Source organism: Ascaphus truei, chromosome 2 (assembly GCF_040206685.1).
Source record: "Ascaphus truei isolate aAscTru1 chromosome 2, aAscTru1.hap1, whole genome shotgun sequence".
Classification (NCBI taxonomy): Eukaryota; Metazoa; Chordata; class Amphibia; order Anura; family Ascaphidae; genus Ascaphus; species Ascaphus truei.
The window spans coordinates 349,184,756-349,200,820 of record NC_134484.1 but is presented as its reverse complement, the minus strand read 5'-3'; the positions used below and the strand labels follow the sequence as shown (position 1 = coordinate 349,200,820).

The window sequence follows — 16,065 nt, the reverse complement described above, 5'->3', positions numbered from 1 at the left end:
GAGAAATAGGAAAGGCTGGGCAGAGTGCCAAGCCAGAAGACCTCTCTCTCAACAATTACTGTGATGGAGAGAGTCATGTCAGGCAACACAGGGATCAGACAGGAGAGCTGGCACAGCTGAGTTGAGATGCAGTCAGGATTATCTTGAACGGAGTCATCATTCACCAAGATGTCTGTTCTCTCCCTGTTACATATTCACCACTTCATCATAGCTCACCCCACTGGTATTCAGTGAGTGAAGGGTTGGGCAGAGTCTCGTCCTGGATTCTGCATATGATTTTGACAGGCTTATAATGGAAATACTTACATGAGTTGTTATAGTGTAGAAGTGATAGAAAAGAAGAGGTACTGGAAAAAGGCAGAGGATGTTAAAATATGCATATTTATGAATATGTCGAGGAGAAATAATCAATTTAGGGTTATTTGATGGAACTTAATTAGTTAAAAAAAAATATATATATATTTTGTTGTTATTGTTGTTTTGTTCTGGAAAGCATTGTAAAAGTACAGCTCAACCCCCTTATAACGCTGTGCCTGGGGTCAATACAAAAATTGGGAGCCATGCTTGCATCGCGTTATAAGCGGATTCGCATTGTAACGGATCGCATTATAACAGGGTTGAGCTGTAGTGAGTGCATTTTAGTTTAACAAGTTTTGTTATCGCATTCTTGGGGTTGATTTCCGGATATTATTGGTGGACGTTGTAAGGACATTTATTAAATTCACAAACATTAACTTTGACTCACAAATTGTTGTGGTCTTTGGTGAAAATGTAAGGAGTACACTTTTTTTGTCTACTAGAGTTTTGATTTCTTCTACAGAGAAAAGTATTTCCTATTAAAAAAAAAAAAAAAAATTAAGGCTTTCGCCATCTTTACAGCAGCGGCAGCATTTATTCTTACTAATCATTGGCATGTACCTGGCATGTTCCTGGAATGCCACTCTGTTCACCTGGAGCATGCCGGGCTCCTTTTGCCTTCCCAGCCAGGCGCATTACACGGCAGAGGTTGATGTGTTAATTAATAATGGTTCAGGATTTACTAGGCTGCAATGCTTCGCGTGACCGCCAAATGTCATAAATTCATGAATTGTAATGCAGTATATATATGTATATGTATATATATACTGTATAACAACAACCCCTATAACCCCTAACATACACATACAGTACTGTATATGCACATCAATGATACTATAGGCCGGGGGGGCTAGATGTGTTTGCAGCAGAGAGAGAAACGCTGCTCTCTCTGCGCAAACATCGGCACATTAAAAATTATTTAAAATACATTTTTATTGATAGTGTAGATGTGCAGGGGGTCTCCAGAGCTGAACCGCGTTGGTTTCAGGTCTGGGGACCCCCTGCTTCCCGAGATACAGCCCCTTTATGAGGTGCCGGTATCCCTCTGCGTTTAAAGGTCCCGATCACGTGATCGCTGCCTGTAAACAAAGCAGAGGGATACCGGCACCCCCTAAAGGGGCCTGTTTCTCGGGAAGCAGGGGGTCCCCAGACCTAAAACCAAAGCGTTTCTGCTCCGGAGACCCTCTGCACATGTACAGTATGAATAAAAAACATATATAAATAAACATTCGTTCCTTACCTTAGCGGCTATGTGCTATGGTAATGAAGCAGTATTTCTGTATTTTAATAATATTGTACAGTGAGCAGGGGGTTCCCTGAGCCAGAAATTAATGCTCAGGGACCCCCTGCTCCTGCACAATATTATTAAAATACAGAAATGCTGCTTCATTACCATAGCGGATAGCCGCTAAGGCAATGAAGGGGTTAACTCACCGTACCCGCTTTATCGTGGGTAGCGGGGTGGGTGAAGGGGGTATTTGGCCCTTGGTGTGAGTTTAGGACTTGCGGGGGGGTTGCGGGTGCACTTAACGCCTTCACGACCGTAGCAGTTAATACCGCTACGGTCATGAAGGGGTTAAGCCCTCCCGCTACCCCCCCGCAAGCCCTAAACAAGCACCGTTGGGGCTAATACCCCCTTCACCCACCCCCGCTAACCACAATAAAAAAAAACTCACACACAGCAGCAGCAGCACAATTAATAAATAAATCTAAATAAATAAATAAATGAATATAAATAAATACATTTAAAATACATTTTTATTGATAGTGTAGATGTGCAGAGGGTCTCCGGAGCTGAACCGCTGTGGTTTTAGGTCTGGGGACCCCCTGCTCCCCGAGATACAGGCCCCTTTAGGGGGTGCCGGTATCCCTCTGCTCTGCTTGGTTTACAGGCCGCGATCACGTGATCGGGCCCTTTAAACGCAGAGGGATACCGGCACCTCATAAAGGGGGCTGTATCTCGGGAAGCAGGGGGTCCCCCGACCTGAAACCAACGCGGTTCAGCTCCGGAGACCCCCTGCACATCTACACTATAAATAAAAATGTATTTCAAATGTATTTATTTATAGTCATTTATTTATTTAGATTTATTTATTTATTTTTTGGCGGCTGCTGTGTGTGAGTTTTTTTTTATTGTGGGTAGCGGGGGTGGGTGAAGGGGGTATTAGCCCCAACGGTGCTTGTTTAGGGCTTGCGGGGGGGTAGCGGGAGGGCTTAACCCCTTCATGACCGTAGCGGTATTAACTGCTACGGTCGTGAAGGGGTTAAGTGCACCCGCAACCCCCCGCAAGTCCTAAACACACACCAACGGCCAAATACCCCCTTCACCCACCCCCGCTACCCACAATAAAGCGGGCACGGTGAGTTAACCCCTTCATTGCCTTAGCGGCTATCCGCTATGGTAATGAAGCAGCATTTCTGTATTTTAATAATATTGTGCAGGAGCAGGGGGTCCCTGAGCATTAATTTCTGGCTCAGGGAACCCCCTGCTCACTGTACAATATTATTAAAATACAGAAATGCTGCTTCATTACCGTAGCACATAACCGCTAAGGTAAGGAACGAGTGTTTATTTATATATGTTTTTTTATTCATACTGTACATGTGCAGAGGGTCTCCGGAGCAGAAACGTTTTGGTTTTAGGTCTGGGGACCCCCTGCTTCCCGAGAAACAGGCCCCTTTAGGGGGTGCCGGTATCCCTCTGCTTTGTTTACAGGCCGCAATCACGTGATCGGGACCTTTAAACGCAGAGGGATACCGGCACCTAATAAAGGGGGCTGTATCTCGGGAAGCAGGGGGTCCCCAGACCTGAAACCAACGTGGTTCAGCTCCGGAGACCCCCTGCACATCTACACTATCAATAAAAAAGTATTTTAAATAATTTTTAATGTGCCGATGTTTGCGCAGAGAGAGCAGCGGTTCTCTCTCTGCTGCAAACACATCTCGCCAGGGGACGGCCTATAGTATCATTGATGTGCATATACAGTACTGTATGTGTATGTTAGTGGTTATAGGGGTTGTTGTTATACAGTATATCTACTATATATTTGTGAAAGCACTGTATGTTTGTCTGCATGGCCTGTGTCCCTAGCGGCAATCTCATTGGTCCCTTGGGCCACCCGCCCCCGCACACCTCTCATTGGCCTCACACACTCACACCACCCCCTTGGCCTGAGGCGGAGTGACGGGCCAAAGGTCCAAAAAACACACACACACACACACACACACACACACACACACACACACACACACACACACACACACACACACACACACACATACACACCTCTCTGTCCTCTCCCCCCCCATCACACTCACCTCCCCCCCTCCCCGGTGCTCCACTCACCTCCGCTCACCTCCCTCCCACTCCATTCCCTCCCGCTCCACTCCCTCCACAGCGGGGGCAGACGCGGCCACCTAATAGGCGCCCGGAAGCAGCTCCACTCCCTCCCGCTCCACTCCCGCACTCACCTCCCTCCCACACTCACCTCCCTCCCACTTCACTCCCTCCCGCTCCACTCCCTCCCCGGCGGGGGCACACGCGGCCACCTAATAGGCGCCCGGAAGCCGCTCCACTCCCTCCCGCTCCACTCCCTCACGCACTCACCTCCCTCCCACTCCACTCCCTCCTGCTCTCACCTCCCTCCCGCTCCACTCCCTCCCGCACTCACCTCCCTCCCACTCACCTCCCTCCCGCTCCACTCCCTCCCGCACTCCACTCCCCCTGCTCTCACCTCCCTCCCGCTCTCACCTCCCTCCCGCTCTCACCTCCCTCCCGCTCTCACCTCCCTCCCCGGCGGGGGGACACGCGGCACCTAAGATGGCGGCACCCCGAAGGACCCCCTTCCTACCTCGCGGACTAACTAAGATGGCGGCGCACGGAAGGAGAGGTGACGTGTGTGTGTGTGTGTCTCACTGTGTGTGTGTGTCTCAATGTGTGTGTGTGTGTGTGTCTCACTGTGTGTGTGTCTCACTGTGTGTGTGTGTCTCACAGTGTGTGTGTCTCTCACTGTGTGTGTGTGTGTGTCTCACTGTGTGTGTGTGTGTCTCTCACTGTGTGTGTGTGTGTGTGTGTGTCTCACTGTGTGTGTGTCTCTCACTGTGTGTGTGTGTGTGTGTGTGTGTCTCACTGTGTGTGTGTGTCACTGTGTGTGTGTGTGTGTGTGTGACACTGTGTGTGTGTCACTGTGTGTGTGTCTCTCACTGTGTGTGTGTCTCTCACTGTGTGTGTCACTGTGTGTGTGTGACACTGTGTGTGTGTGTCACTGTGTGTCTGTGTCACATGGGGGGGCAGGAGGGGAGAGGGAGGGGAGAGAGAGGGGGGGAGAGGGAGGGGAGAGAGAGGGGGGAGTGGAGAGACCCGGAAATTTTAACCAACCCACCCCCCTCCTGTCCACTCTCCCCCCCCTCCTCCTCCCATCCGCTCTCCCCCCCCTCCTCCTCCCGTCTGCTCTCCCCCCCCTCCTCCTCGTGTCCGCTCTCCCCCCCCTCCTCCTCCCGTCCGCTCTCCCCCCCTCTTCCTCCTGTCCGCTCCCCCCACCCCTCCTCCTCCCATCCGCTCCCCCCCCCCTCCTCCTCCCGTCCGCTCTCCCCTCCCTCCTCCTCCCGTCCGCTCTCCCCCCCTCCTCCTCCCGTCCGCTCCCCCACCCCTCCTCCTCCCATCCGCTCCCCCCCCTCCTCCTCCCGTCTGCTCTCCCCCCCTCCTCCTCCCGTCTGCTCTCCCCCCCCCTCCTCCTCCCGCCTGCTCTCCCCCCCCCTCCTCCTCCCATCTGCTCTCCCCCCCTCCTCCTCCCGTCTGCTCTCCCCCCCTCCTCCTCCCGTCTGCTCTCCCCCCTCCTCCTCCCCTCCGCTCTCCCTCCCCTCCTCCCCTCCGCTCTCCCCCCCCCTCCTCCCCTCTGCTCCCCCCCCTCCTCCCCTCCGCTCTCCCCCCCTCTCCTTCCCTCCGCTCTCCCCCCCTCCTCCCCTCCGCTCTCCCCCCCCTCCTCCCCTCCACTCTCCCCCCCCCTCCTCCCCTCCGCTCTCCCCCCCCTCCTCCCCTCCCCCTCCTCCCCTCCGCTCTCCCCCCCCCCCTCCTCCCCTCCTCTCTCCCCCCCCCTCCTCCCCTCCGCTCCCCCCCCCCCTCCGCTCTCCCCCCCCCGCCCTCCCCCTGTCCGCTCTCCCGTCCTCCTAGCGGGAAATTTAACTCACGGGCAACGCCTGGTCTCTCAGCTAGTACTGTATATATACAGTATATACTGCATTACAATTCATGAATTTCTCGGCTTCAAAGACAACAGCTCGCAAACGCCCCCATGCGTTTTTACACGGCATTGCAGTATTGCAGCCAGCCGGAATAAAATGCTTAAATCACAGCCGCGGAAATAACGCTATACACCCCGGGAGAAAATGACACAAAACCGCACATCACCGGGATACTCTGAAATTCGCGGAGCTAGCCAAGTAAGAATAAATTTGGTCGCCACTGTATGTCACTTGACCTTGGAGTCATATCTTTTTCATGAGGCAATATTATGTGTCTCCAACATTTTGGTTAGCCATCTGGGGATTGTTTTTTTTTACTTTGCTGGCACCATGTAAGGGCAAAGATACTGAGCTGCATCAATCCGAGCTCCAGGCACATATATTTTATTATGCAGAGGCATCAACTTGCATTCAAATGTATGGAAGTTTTTAGGATCTTATCCAAGACATACTTCCAATACATTACACAAATTCAGAAAATGTTGCCGTAAAGCATAATTCCTAGGTACACAGAGACCACTATTCATTGTAGCTCCATTATTTTGATGACATGATGTTTGCCCAATAAACTAGAACTACAGTATATGCAAGGGGTAATTAATGCCTTTTACGTGGTCAAGAGTAAAAATGATACATATTTATTAGTGCTTGAGTTTTCAAGACAATGCAGCCTCGTAATTTTGGTTTTTCGCTTCTGATACCCCTCTTTGAATCAGAATGACATTTGACAAACTATAGTGGTAATTCTGTGTCTATTCTCAAACTTTGAGCCAGTTTGCTAAGTAAACAATAAGCGAAAGGGACTCAACAAGGGTACATATGTTAGAATTAAACCTTTTTTGTTAAAGTTGCGGTAACAGAAGCTAAAGAAAAAAGCCACAGTATGAACCTGTCAAATTTCATTCTGATCCAATCCAGGGTATCGGAACCTAAGAAGAATTCAGTTTCGTATGAATACACATACAATTATTTGTTAATACTTTTCTGCTGTATTATAACTAGGGTAACTAAAATCTGTCCAATTGACTATATGATTAGTATGTGATTGGAATAATAATTGGATTTGTTGAAGAGTTCTACATTGCAGCAGAGAGGCATGTAAACACAAGCTGCTTATTTGCAAGAATCTTCCCGATTTGCAGTTTGATTTCCATGGAAACCACATAATGAAAACCCTACAACCATCTGTGAGGTTTGATGGATTGTGCTGCATGGCAGAGCTGTTTTTGTTTACTGTTAATAAAATCCCCCAAAAAAAGAATGTATGAACCAACAAATAGTATTAATTATTAGTGTAAAACCATTTAATGTCTGTCTCATTCTACAATTCAATAAACCTCCATCATAAAGAGTAATTTTACCGTATGCCACAGCTAGGGCAAGATTTTGCAAACTTTATACATATTTATTTTGAAGATTAGAAACGCGTCCATGTATAATGCAAGAAGATTGGTATGCTCATGAATTATAAATGTGGAATTCCTGTGAATGGAAGGATGCAATGGCTATATTTTCTTCCCCAATATTCAGGCATAGTGTCATCATACTTCAAAAAAAGGCCTAATAAATGTTACATTTAATAGCTTTTGAGCATATGGCACAGAGAAACAAGCATAATTTGTCAACAGTACTCTAAAGAGAAACTACTGGTTGCCAAAAGCTACTAAGTGCTGAAATTACACATGCATTTTAGTTCAGTCATTGAAACTATGAAATCTTTGTTGTGAATCAGTCAGAGGTGTTTTTTTTAATGATGCCCGGCACATAATGTACTTGCTAAATAAGCAGTTCCATTTGAAAAAAGTGTTAACATGGTGTACCACCATTGGGAGTATAAAATAATTTGAGGGCCAAGAACTCCGCCCCCTTTACAAATTATACATCAAATCTATGTTCTCACTGAAAGTTGTGGGGTGTCGTTTGTAACTTGATTGAACATCGTTTAGTAAAGTTTTACGAGTTTGTCGTGCCTTTTACCCATATATTAAGTTCAAGTATTTTAGTTCATTGTAGTTAAAAGCCGGCTGAAATTTAGAGGGGGTGTGTGCGCGCCTCTTTCCCGAGCGATGGGTGAACTCAGCTTCCAGCGATTGGGAAGGCGTGGCAGACTCGTCACCATTCTGGTTCACTCTCATTGGCTAAACCGCTCATGTGACGCGGCCGCCACACGAAAAGACAAAATAGTTTGTCTTTTCCAAAAAACTGCAGCGCGGTCTCTCTGCATCGCTAGCGCGGTCTCTCTGCATCGCTAGCGCGGTCTCTCTGCATCGCTAGCGCGGTCTCTCTGCATCGCTGGCGCGGTCTCTCTGCATCGCTGGCGCGGTCTCTCTGCATCGCTAGCGCGGTCTCTCTGCATCGCTAGCGCGGTCTCTCTGCATCGCTAGCGCGGTCTCTCTGCATCGCTAGCGCGGTCTCTCTGCATCGCTAGCGCGGTCTCTGTGCATCGCTAGCGCGGTCATGCGCTATCTGGGTGGCCTTATAGGGAATCAGACTGTTGTTCATGTCGCACACCATCGCCCGCACTATAATTTCAGCCTAAGAGAGGCTGGACAATGTTGTGTTTGTTAAATATAAGAGTCTCGTGTCAACCATAATATTCTTCCTTATAATAATTGTTGCTAAATAGATTAGAAATTACAGGAATACTTAAAAAAAAGAACATTATGATGATGTAAAACATGCTCTATAGCTCAGTTAGGTATGACCCTTACTATTTAAAGGGGCATTCCACGTTAAATGCCTACCTTTATTTTACACAGGTTGAAAGAAGGGAGTCTCCAGAGTTGAACTGCATTAATTTCAGCACCGGGGATACCCTGGTTCCCGAGATACTTACGGGAAGATGCAGCAGTAACTCTCTGGTTGTTTCAATTCCCTGCATCATGCGGGACAACAGGAAGCAGAGATGGATGACATTGCAGCTTCCTATTGACCCGCGTGACGCAGCAGATTTAAACCTCCAATTTGTATCCTCTGGAGGGTAGGAACCAGTAGCATGTTTCTTGGTAAGTAACTTGGGAAACAGGGCGTCACCTGAGCTGAAATTAATGCAGTTCAGCTCCAGAGATTGCCAGCTTCCCACCATAGTAAAAATAGGGAGGGGGAGTAAAAATAATATGTACGGGAAACTGATCTATTAACATAAGCAGTTATAACACAACTGTCAGAATTGTAGACAATCTGTTATATATGGACAAGGGATTTGACTTTAGTGCAACCCCAATATATGTTGCTGTGTGTGATTGCACTCAGGACCGCCAACATAAATCTTGGGGCCCAGGACAAATAAAAGGAGCAAGGGTGAGAAGGTGATTTGGGGTGGGGGGGATATGGGCCTGGGGGGAGAGAAGGATGTATGGGCCTGGAGGGAGTAGTTATGGACCTGGGGATTGGGGTTAGTTATGGACATGAGGGTGGGGGGGAGATATGGACCTGGGAGGGAAAATAAGGGCCTTGAGGGGTAGTGATGGACCTGGAGGGGGGACAAGGAGGTATGGGCATGGGAGGAGGAAATATATGGACCTGGTAGGGGGGGGAGAGAAGGAGGTATGGACCATGATTGTGGGGGTATTTCTGGACTGGGTGGAGGTAGAGTGAGATATTGGGGGGGGGAGGGGGAATGAGATGTCTGTCTGAGGAGGAAGAAAGTATGGGCCTGTGGGTTGGGGAGGAGATAAGGGCCTGGAGAGGTAGTTATAAACCTGGAGGGGGTGGAAGGAGACATGGGTCTGGGGGGAGGGGACGAAGACTAGTGCAACATTTGCACCCTTCAAGAATTGCATATATTGGAGTAGGGCGGCAGAGGAGGAGGACGGCACCTGGGACATCCCCTCCCACTGCTCGCTAGGGAAAATTAAATGACTACCAGCACATCTCTACAGGGAGTTGTAGTCCAGCTCCTAATGTAATGCTACAACTTAGAAAGGCAGCATTAACATGTCCCAGAATCCCTGAGAAGGAGGTGGTCACATGGCAGTCAGCAGCCATTCAGCAGCCATTCAGTGCAGAGTCTGCCTGCCATGTGACCTCCTCCTGTAATCGTTCCCTGCACCCACTGCCTCTCTGTGCCCACTGCCCCTCTCCTGTATTCCCTGTCTCCTATATCCATTGCCCTCTGTCTGACCCCCTCCTGCACCCACTTACCCCCTCTCCTGCACCCAAGGTTGCCACCACTCCGGGTTTGACCCTGAGACAAAGGGTTTCGGCTGCGTATCTCAGGGCTATGGATTTACCTGAAAAATCTCCAGGTGGCAGTGGCATCTCCCCTTGCAAATGGGCTGCCCAATGTCAAATGGTGCCGTGTTGCCATGACAACAGGATGCTACATGGCATCATGTGATGCCCATTGCCATGACCACTGCACCAACAGCCCCTTTCTCACTGCCCCCTCTTCGGCATCCATGACCCCATCTGCCTCACTCATGCAACAACTGCCCGTCTCCCCCTCTGTGGCGCCTTCCTGAAGCCACTGCCTTTCTGTCTCTGCCCCCCTCTGTACCTCTCCGGAACTCCCTGCCCCATGTCTATGCCAACTGCCCCATTCTCTGTCTCTCCATTCTGCAGCCACTGCCCTCTTGTTTTATATTTATTAAAACATAAGAGTAGAGGAAGATGAAGTTTTAAAGATACTATAAAAAAATAAAAGGAAACTAGACTTGGTGTTCCAAGTTGAAATAGTAGTTTATTATTTTGTGTGCAATAATAAATACATTGATATAGCAAATATGCTGCACAGTGATTTATTTATATACAAAACAAAAATTAACCCCCTAGTATGAATTTCTGGTTGTGCCCTTGGGAAAAGATATGGGCCTGGTAGGGCAGGGGAAGGGGGGGGGGGGTGGGAAGGATGTATAGACCTGGGGAAGTGGGTAGTTATGAATCCGAGGAGAGAAGGGGATATGGGTGATGAGGGGATATGGGCCTGGGGGACATGAAGATATGGGTCTGAGGTGCGTGATGAGGTAAGGGTCTGGAGGGAGTAGTTATGGACCTGCCGTGGTAGGAAATATGTTCGGGGGGGGGGAGGAAGAAGGAAATATAGGGCAGGGAGTGAAGGAGCTATGGGCTTGAGGGGTGGAGGTATGGGCCTGGGGGGGGGGTGGAGGGGGCAGAAGGATATAAGGGCATGGAGTGGGTAGATATGGGCTTTGGGATGAGAGAAGAAGATATGGGGGGGGGATGTGGGTCTGGGGGGGAGATGGGAATATGGGCCTCAAAGGTGAGATATGGGTCTACGTGAAGAGATGTTGGCCTGATGGGGAGGAAGGAGGAGATTTGCAGAGGGGGGGTTGAAGGAGATATTGGGGTGGCGAGGGGGTAAGAGAAGGAGATATGGTTCTGGGGGGAGAAGGAGATAGGGGCCTAGATTGAGTAGTTATGGACCTGGGGATAGTTATTGACCAGAGAATGGGGTAGTTATGGACTAGGGGGGTAATTATGCATCTGGGATGGGGGGGTAGTTATGGACCTGGCGGGGGAGAAGGAAGTATGATTTTGGGTGTATAGTTAGGAGCCCTCGGGGGAGGCCCACAATAGAGTGGAGGGGGAAGAGTTGAGGGTCCACCTACAGCCTTTGAGGATTGAGGAGGCCCGCATAAGTACCTGTCAGAGGGAGCGTGCTGGAAGGTGCCCAAAGAGGTGACTGACAGAGAATCTTCCCTTCTAACAGCCTCCAGAATACTTCCTCTGACACTTGAGCCTGCCCTCTTGTTCTAAGAGGCAAGTCTGCTGATCTGGCATTACATGCTAGGGTTGCGGCAGGAGACCCTGTCGGCAGCCTTGACAGCACCTACAAGATGGAAGAAAACTGGTACACTTGCCATGGCCAGCAATATCCTGGCACGCTGTAGCATTGTGTTCTGCTCGTTATCGGGATTATCTGCAAGTCACTGATTCTAAGTGATCAGAGCCACTACCTTCCTGAAGCCAGGTGAAATTAGTTAGTGGTTACTGGTTTCCATTTCTCAAAGTTGTCAGTCTCACTGACTATTTCACAAGAAAGGCCAAGGATTGATAGGCCAGGGGAACCCAACTAATCTGTCACCTTGAGAGGAACAGATTACTGTAAATCTTATTGGCAGGCTGTTGTGAAAATGTTTGTGTTGCAGCTGCTTGTACTTTACTTGTGTAGCTATTTCCCTTCCTTTGTACTATATATAGTACACCGAAGAAGAATCAATGTATTCCTAGTCACAAGAGAGAAACAACTTTAAACAGATATTTTTTAGTGATGGGGTCGTGTTATCGTTACAGAAATGATTTACTAAACTACAAATTTAGTTCTTGTTGATGTATATAATATAATATTCATTTCAACGTGTGATCTGGCTTCAAGCATTATGTACTGTATTATGTTTATTTGCCATGAGACATTTTGCTAAACGATTGGCTGAACTTTAAATCTTTGTTTTTGTTTTGTTTGTTTTTTTTAGAAGAAAGCATCGATCCTGTGAATGAAACAGAGCCCCCAAAAGCAAATCAGAATCTCTCAAGCAATACTCCAGGTAATTAGCATGTACCATTCATTTGTTTGTAACATCTAATTTATTCACGTCTCTAAAAAGTTGTCTGTTTGGGCTGGATGTTCTGTGGCAGCTAAGCTACTTATCACCATTTAGGATGCATGGAAAACACTTGAGAAGGATTTCTAAAGTAAGCCCATTTATACAAGGTATTCCTTCCTGAATTACTTTGTAATGACTCAATTAGCTTTCATTTCTGCACAAAGGAGATTTAGTTGCATAAATTAGCTTATCATCATTGAGGAAGTGTCACTGCTAAAGGACAGTTTATAGATACAACATGCAGTTGCTGTCACACCTATGAGAATGTAATATAGACATCTGTGTATACTTTGTGCTTGAACAGAACAGACTTCTGCCATTCAGAGGATGACAGGGGACAACAAGTAGCCCAAGAGACTGGCAATGTAGACGTCTCTGAAAAGGTCAACTTGACACAGGCTCTGACAATCGACCCACAGTTCTGTCTTCTTTGATAAAAATCAGATAAACCTAAGACCACTAATTGATCTGCAGCCTGTTTAAATGTTGGCCATGCATATCTTCATTGCATATGATTATAACAGAAAGCAATTGAATTGGAAATAGAAATGCCAGATACCAATGGTAGCAGCATGGAAATTGGAAAAGGACATAGCTCTTAAAACAACGAAGGCGATGAAGGGTATTCTGCTATCTTCTAAAGCTTGGCAACATGCCTTAGTGATAATTACTGTATCACTAAACGTGAAAAATAACTCCATGTGTAAAGGCACTTGATGTAGACTAGTTTGGTAGCCTTCAAGGCATTTCCAGCTGAGCTGAAAACAAGATCTATCACTAAACTCAAGGACATTGTACTTTTGATAAGCAAGACATTACTTGACAGAGAAACTACTGAAGATGTGTTTCTTATCAGGACTTTACACCTCTGTAAAGCAAAGGCAAGTTTTGCCATATCTCAACCGTGTCCTGTAAGGAAATGTAGTCTGGGTCACCCTCCTAGCCGTACGTGCCATATACATCACTCCTCTTGTGCTGTCAGAAGAAGGGTGGACATGGAGACCATGATCAGGAAGTACCTTTCCGGTGCTTTTCCTACTACGACATGTGGACAGGAAACAAAGGACTGATTTCAGGGCCCACACAGGAAAGCTGGAACAGGTTGCCATAAGTGTTTAGGCTTGCTTTGTTTTTTTTCGCAGAAAGGAAGTAAGCACTAGGTCATCATATGTCACCACCACAAGGCACTAAAATAATTCCACAAAAAAATGGTGTGAAATTAACAGCACTTAAAACAATTTATTCTAACCATTGCCTTTCTGTGTCAGCCACCCTTAAACCGGTGTTGCCCTCCGCCCAGTACAAATAGAGTGCTTGTGAACTTGTTTTTAATGATTCTTTGAGAACTGACACACTTCTTTCCACTGATAAATCCAAATTAATCTGATCGGTCTTTTTTTGTTATAGCTCCTTAGAAGGGCACAGGTGCTTCCTTTTAATGATTTCGTAGATTCCGGTCAAATGTCAATGTGGAGTTCCAGCCCACTATATTTCAGAATCTCTTCCACAGGAACCCACTCAAACAACACAATTGACAGATCCTTGTCTTCTGTGTGCTCTTACAACAGAATGCACTTCTACCCAGGGTTGTTTTGTCAAGTGAAGCTACGTGTATGTGTTTAACAACGATGGGTGTTTAGACCCCAATACCAAGTCCTTGAAGCTTTATGCATCTAATATTGCACATGTTCATCTATAATTATCAACCACATGTACTGTATCTTGTGTTTCTGTGAGCAACCCATGAACATCTTAACAAAGTCAATGTTTCCTTTAGACTTCTCATTGGTATCAATTCCATTAACTATAATTTTACTAGATATTTCTATTCAGATTTTTCAAATTAACCTTCCCCCTGTTTTTGTAATACATTCAATATTATGGATTGTCAATATTATACTACATAGCATAATATATTGTTTCGGCTCCGGCCGAACCCTTCATTGTATTCCATATTTTGAGTAATAATTGTAGGGTGCACAACTACAGGCAAAATCACACATATTTGTTTTGAAATTAAACCAGACGTACACAAATGAACCAGCCACGTATGAGTGGTCTCAGATATATTTATTTCATTTATTTTACACATTTTAATGTCAATCGCTTTCTGTTTTTAGCCTCCTTTCGAATAAATGTGAACGTTGTCAGTGTACTGTAGTATGATAAACCTGTGCTTGCTTAATTTATCTATGAGTTATACATTATGCTTAGCATTTGCTAATGATATGTAAATGTGAGTTGTAAAGTGCTGGAGTATCCAGCAAGCCTGCTGTTCATAAGATCATATAACAAAACTATAGTGACAGTGCTGACCCAGTGTAACTCTGCTGTATTTTTGCTGTCATCACAATGAAACGATGGCATTTAAATGTAGATTGCTGTTATTTTACACATGCTATCTCGCAAAAATATTTTGTATATTGGTATAATTGATGCTATTCTCATCTTTTTAAATTAACCCATTATAAACCAATCATTACCAAAGTAAAAAATAAAAATGTGGATGCATATTTTTTTTTTTTTTTTTTTTTTTTATTACTTAGATTTTTTATTAACCATTTTTCAAAAGTAAGAGGGGTACAAAAAGAAAAAAAAGGAGGGGAACAATACAACGGTATAATATTGCAAATATTCTGATTACACATTAGGAGGGGAGGAGAGTATGGGAAGGGGGAGGAGGACAGCATTTGAAATCATGTAACATATTAAATAACAGGTTAAATACAACATAGATCATAAATCTTAAGTCACTCTGTTCGGAATAATCTAGTCTAAGTATGGGGATCTACCTGCATGTCTAAACCAAGGAGCCCATGTCTCTGAGAATTGTGAAGTGGAACCAGTTAGGTAGGCAGTGAGTTTTTCCATGTAGACTATATGCCAGATTTTGTTATTGATTTGGTTTAAGGATGGGGGTGTCGGTTGTTTCCAGTTTTTGGCAATGGTGCATCTAGTAGCATTTAGAATTTGGGAGATAACTTTAATTTCTTTTTTGTTACAATTGGCCATTGGCTTTCCCAGTACTATATATACTGGGTCCTGGGGGACAGTGATGCCCCAAACCCTGTGTATTAAAGCAATCACTTCCCTCCATGTTTGCTGAATTTTTGGGCACGACCAGAATATGTATGTATGTATGTCTTTATTTGTATAGCGCCATAAAATGTACATAGCGCTTCACAGTAGTAATACATGTCATATAAATAACAAATATAAATAACAGATCATGGGAATATGTGCAGTATATTCCCCATTTTGCCACAACCACGCCAACATAAAGGAGAAACGCCTGGGAGAAAAGAGTTCAACCTGGTAGGAGTCATATACCATCTATATATTAGCTTGTAAATATTCTCCTTAATCACCACACAGGAAGAATTTTTGGAGGCGGCTTCCCAAACATCTTTCCAAACATCAAGGTCCAAATTGGTATTTAACTCCTTCTCCCAGGACACCATATATTTATCAGGAGTTTGTAATGCCCTTCATAAGAGGCTGAGGTACACACTAGCGTTAACACATGTGGTTGGTTTGGCTTGTAAATGGATTGGATATAGTGCCTAATTTGGAGAAATCTGAAAAATTCAGAGGAGGGAATGTCGTGGCTCGTTTGTAACGAGGTGAATGGAGGGACTTTACCTTTGATGAGAATATCATTAACTCTTAGGAGTCCTTTTTGAACCCAAAGGTTAGATTGTTGGTTATTAGTGTAAAAAGGGAGTGAAGGATCTGAAAACGGGTTGCATGAGGGATGGGGTACCAGTAAGTTGGAACCTAACTTTAAGGGAGTCCCAAAGATTACATGCGAAAGATAGCACCGGATTTGTGTAAACCTCAGCTGGTCTGGATTTTCTATTAAGCCAGAGGAGAGTCTTAATTTTGAATGGGGAGCAGATCA

General features: G+C 46.0%; 1 protein-coding gene across 1 annotated transcript in view; it reads left to right on the top strand.

The window, feature by feature from the left end:
- The window catches only part of SKAP2 (src kinase associated phosphoprotein 2), a 325,224-nt gene that overhangs the window by 247,888 nt on the left and 61,271 nt on the right, over positions 1 to 16,065 (top strand). Inside the window, exon 10 of the mRNA XM_075586827.1 lies at positions 12,033 to 12,104. Within this exon, the coding sequence (XP_075442942.1) occupies positions 12,033 to 12,104 (72 nt within the window). The remainder of the gene's footprint in view (positions 1 to 12,032; positions 12,105 to 16,065) is intronic.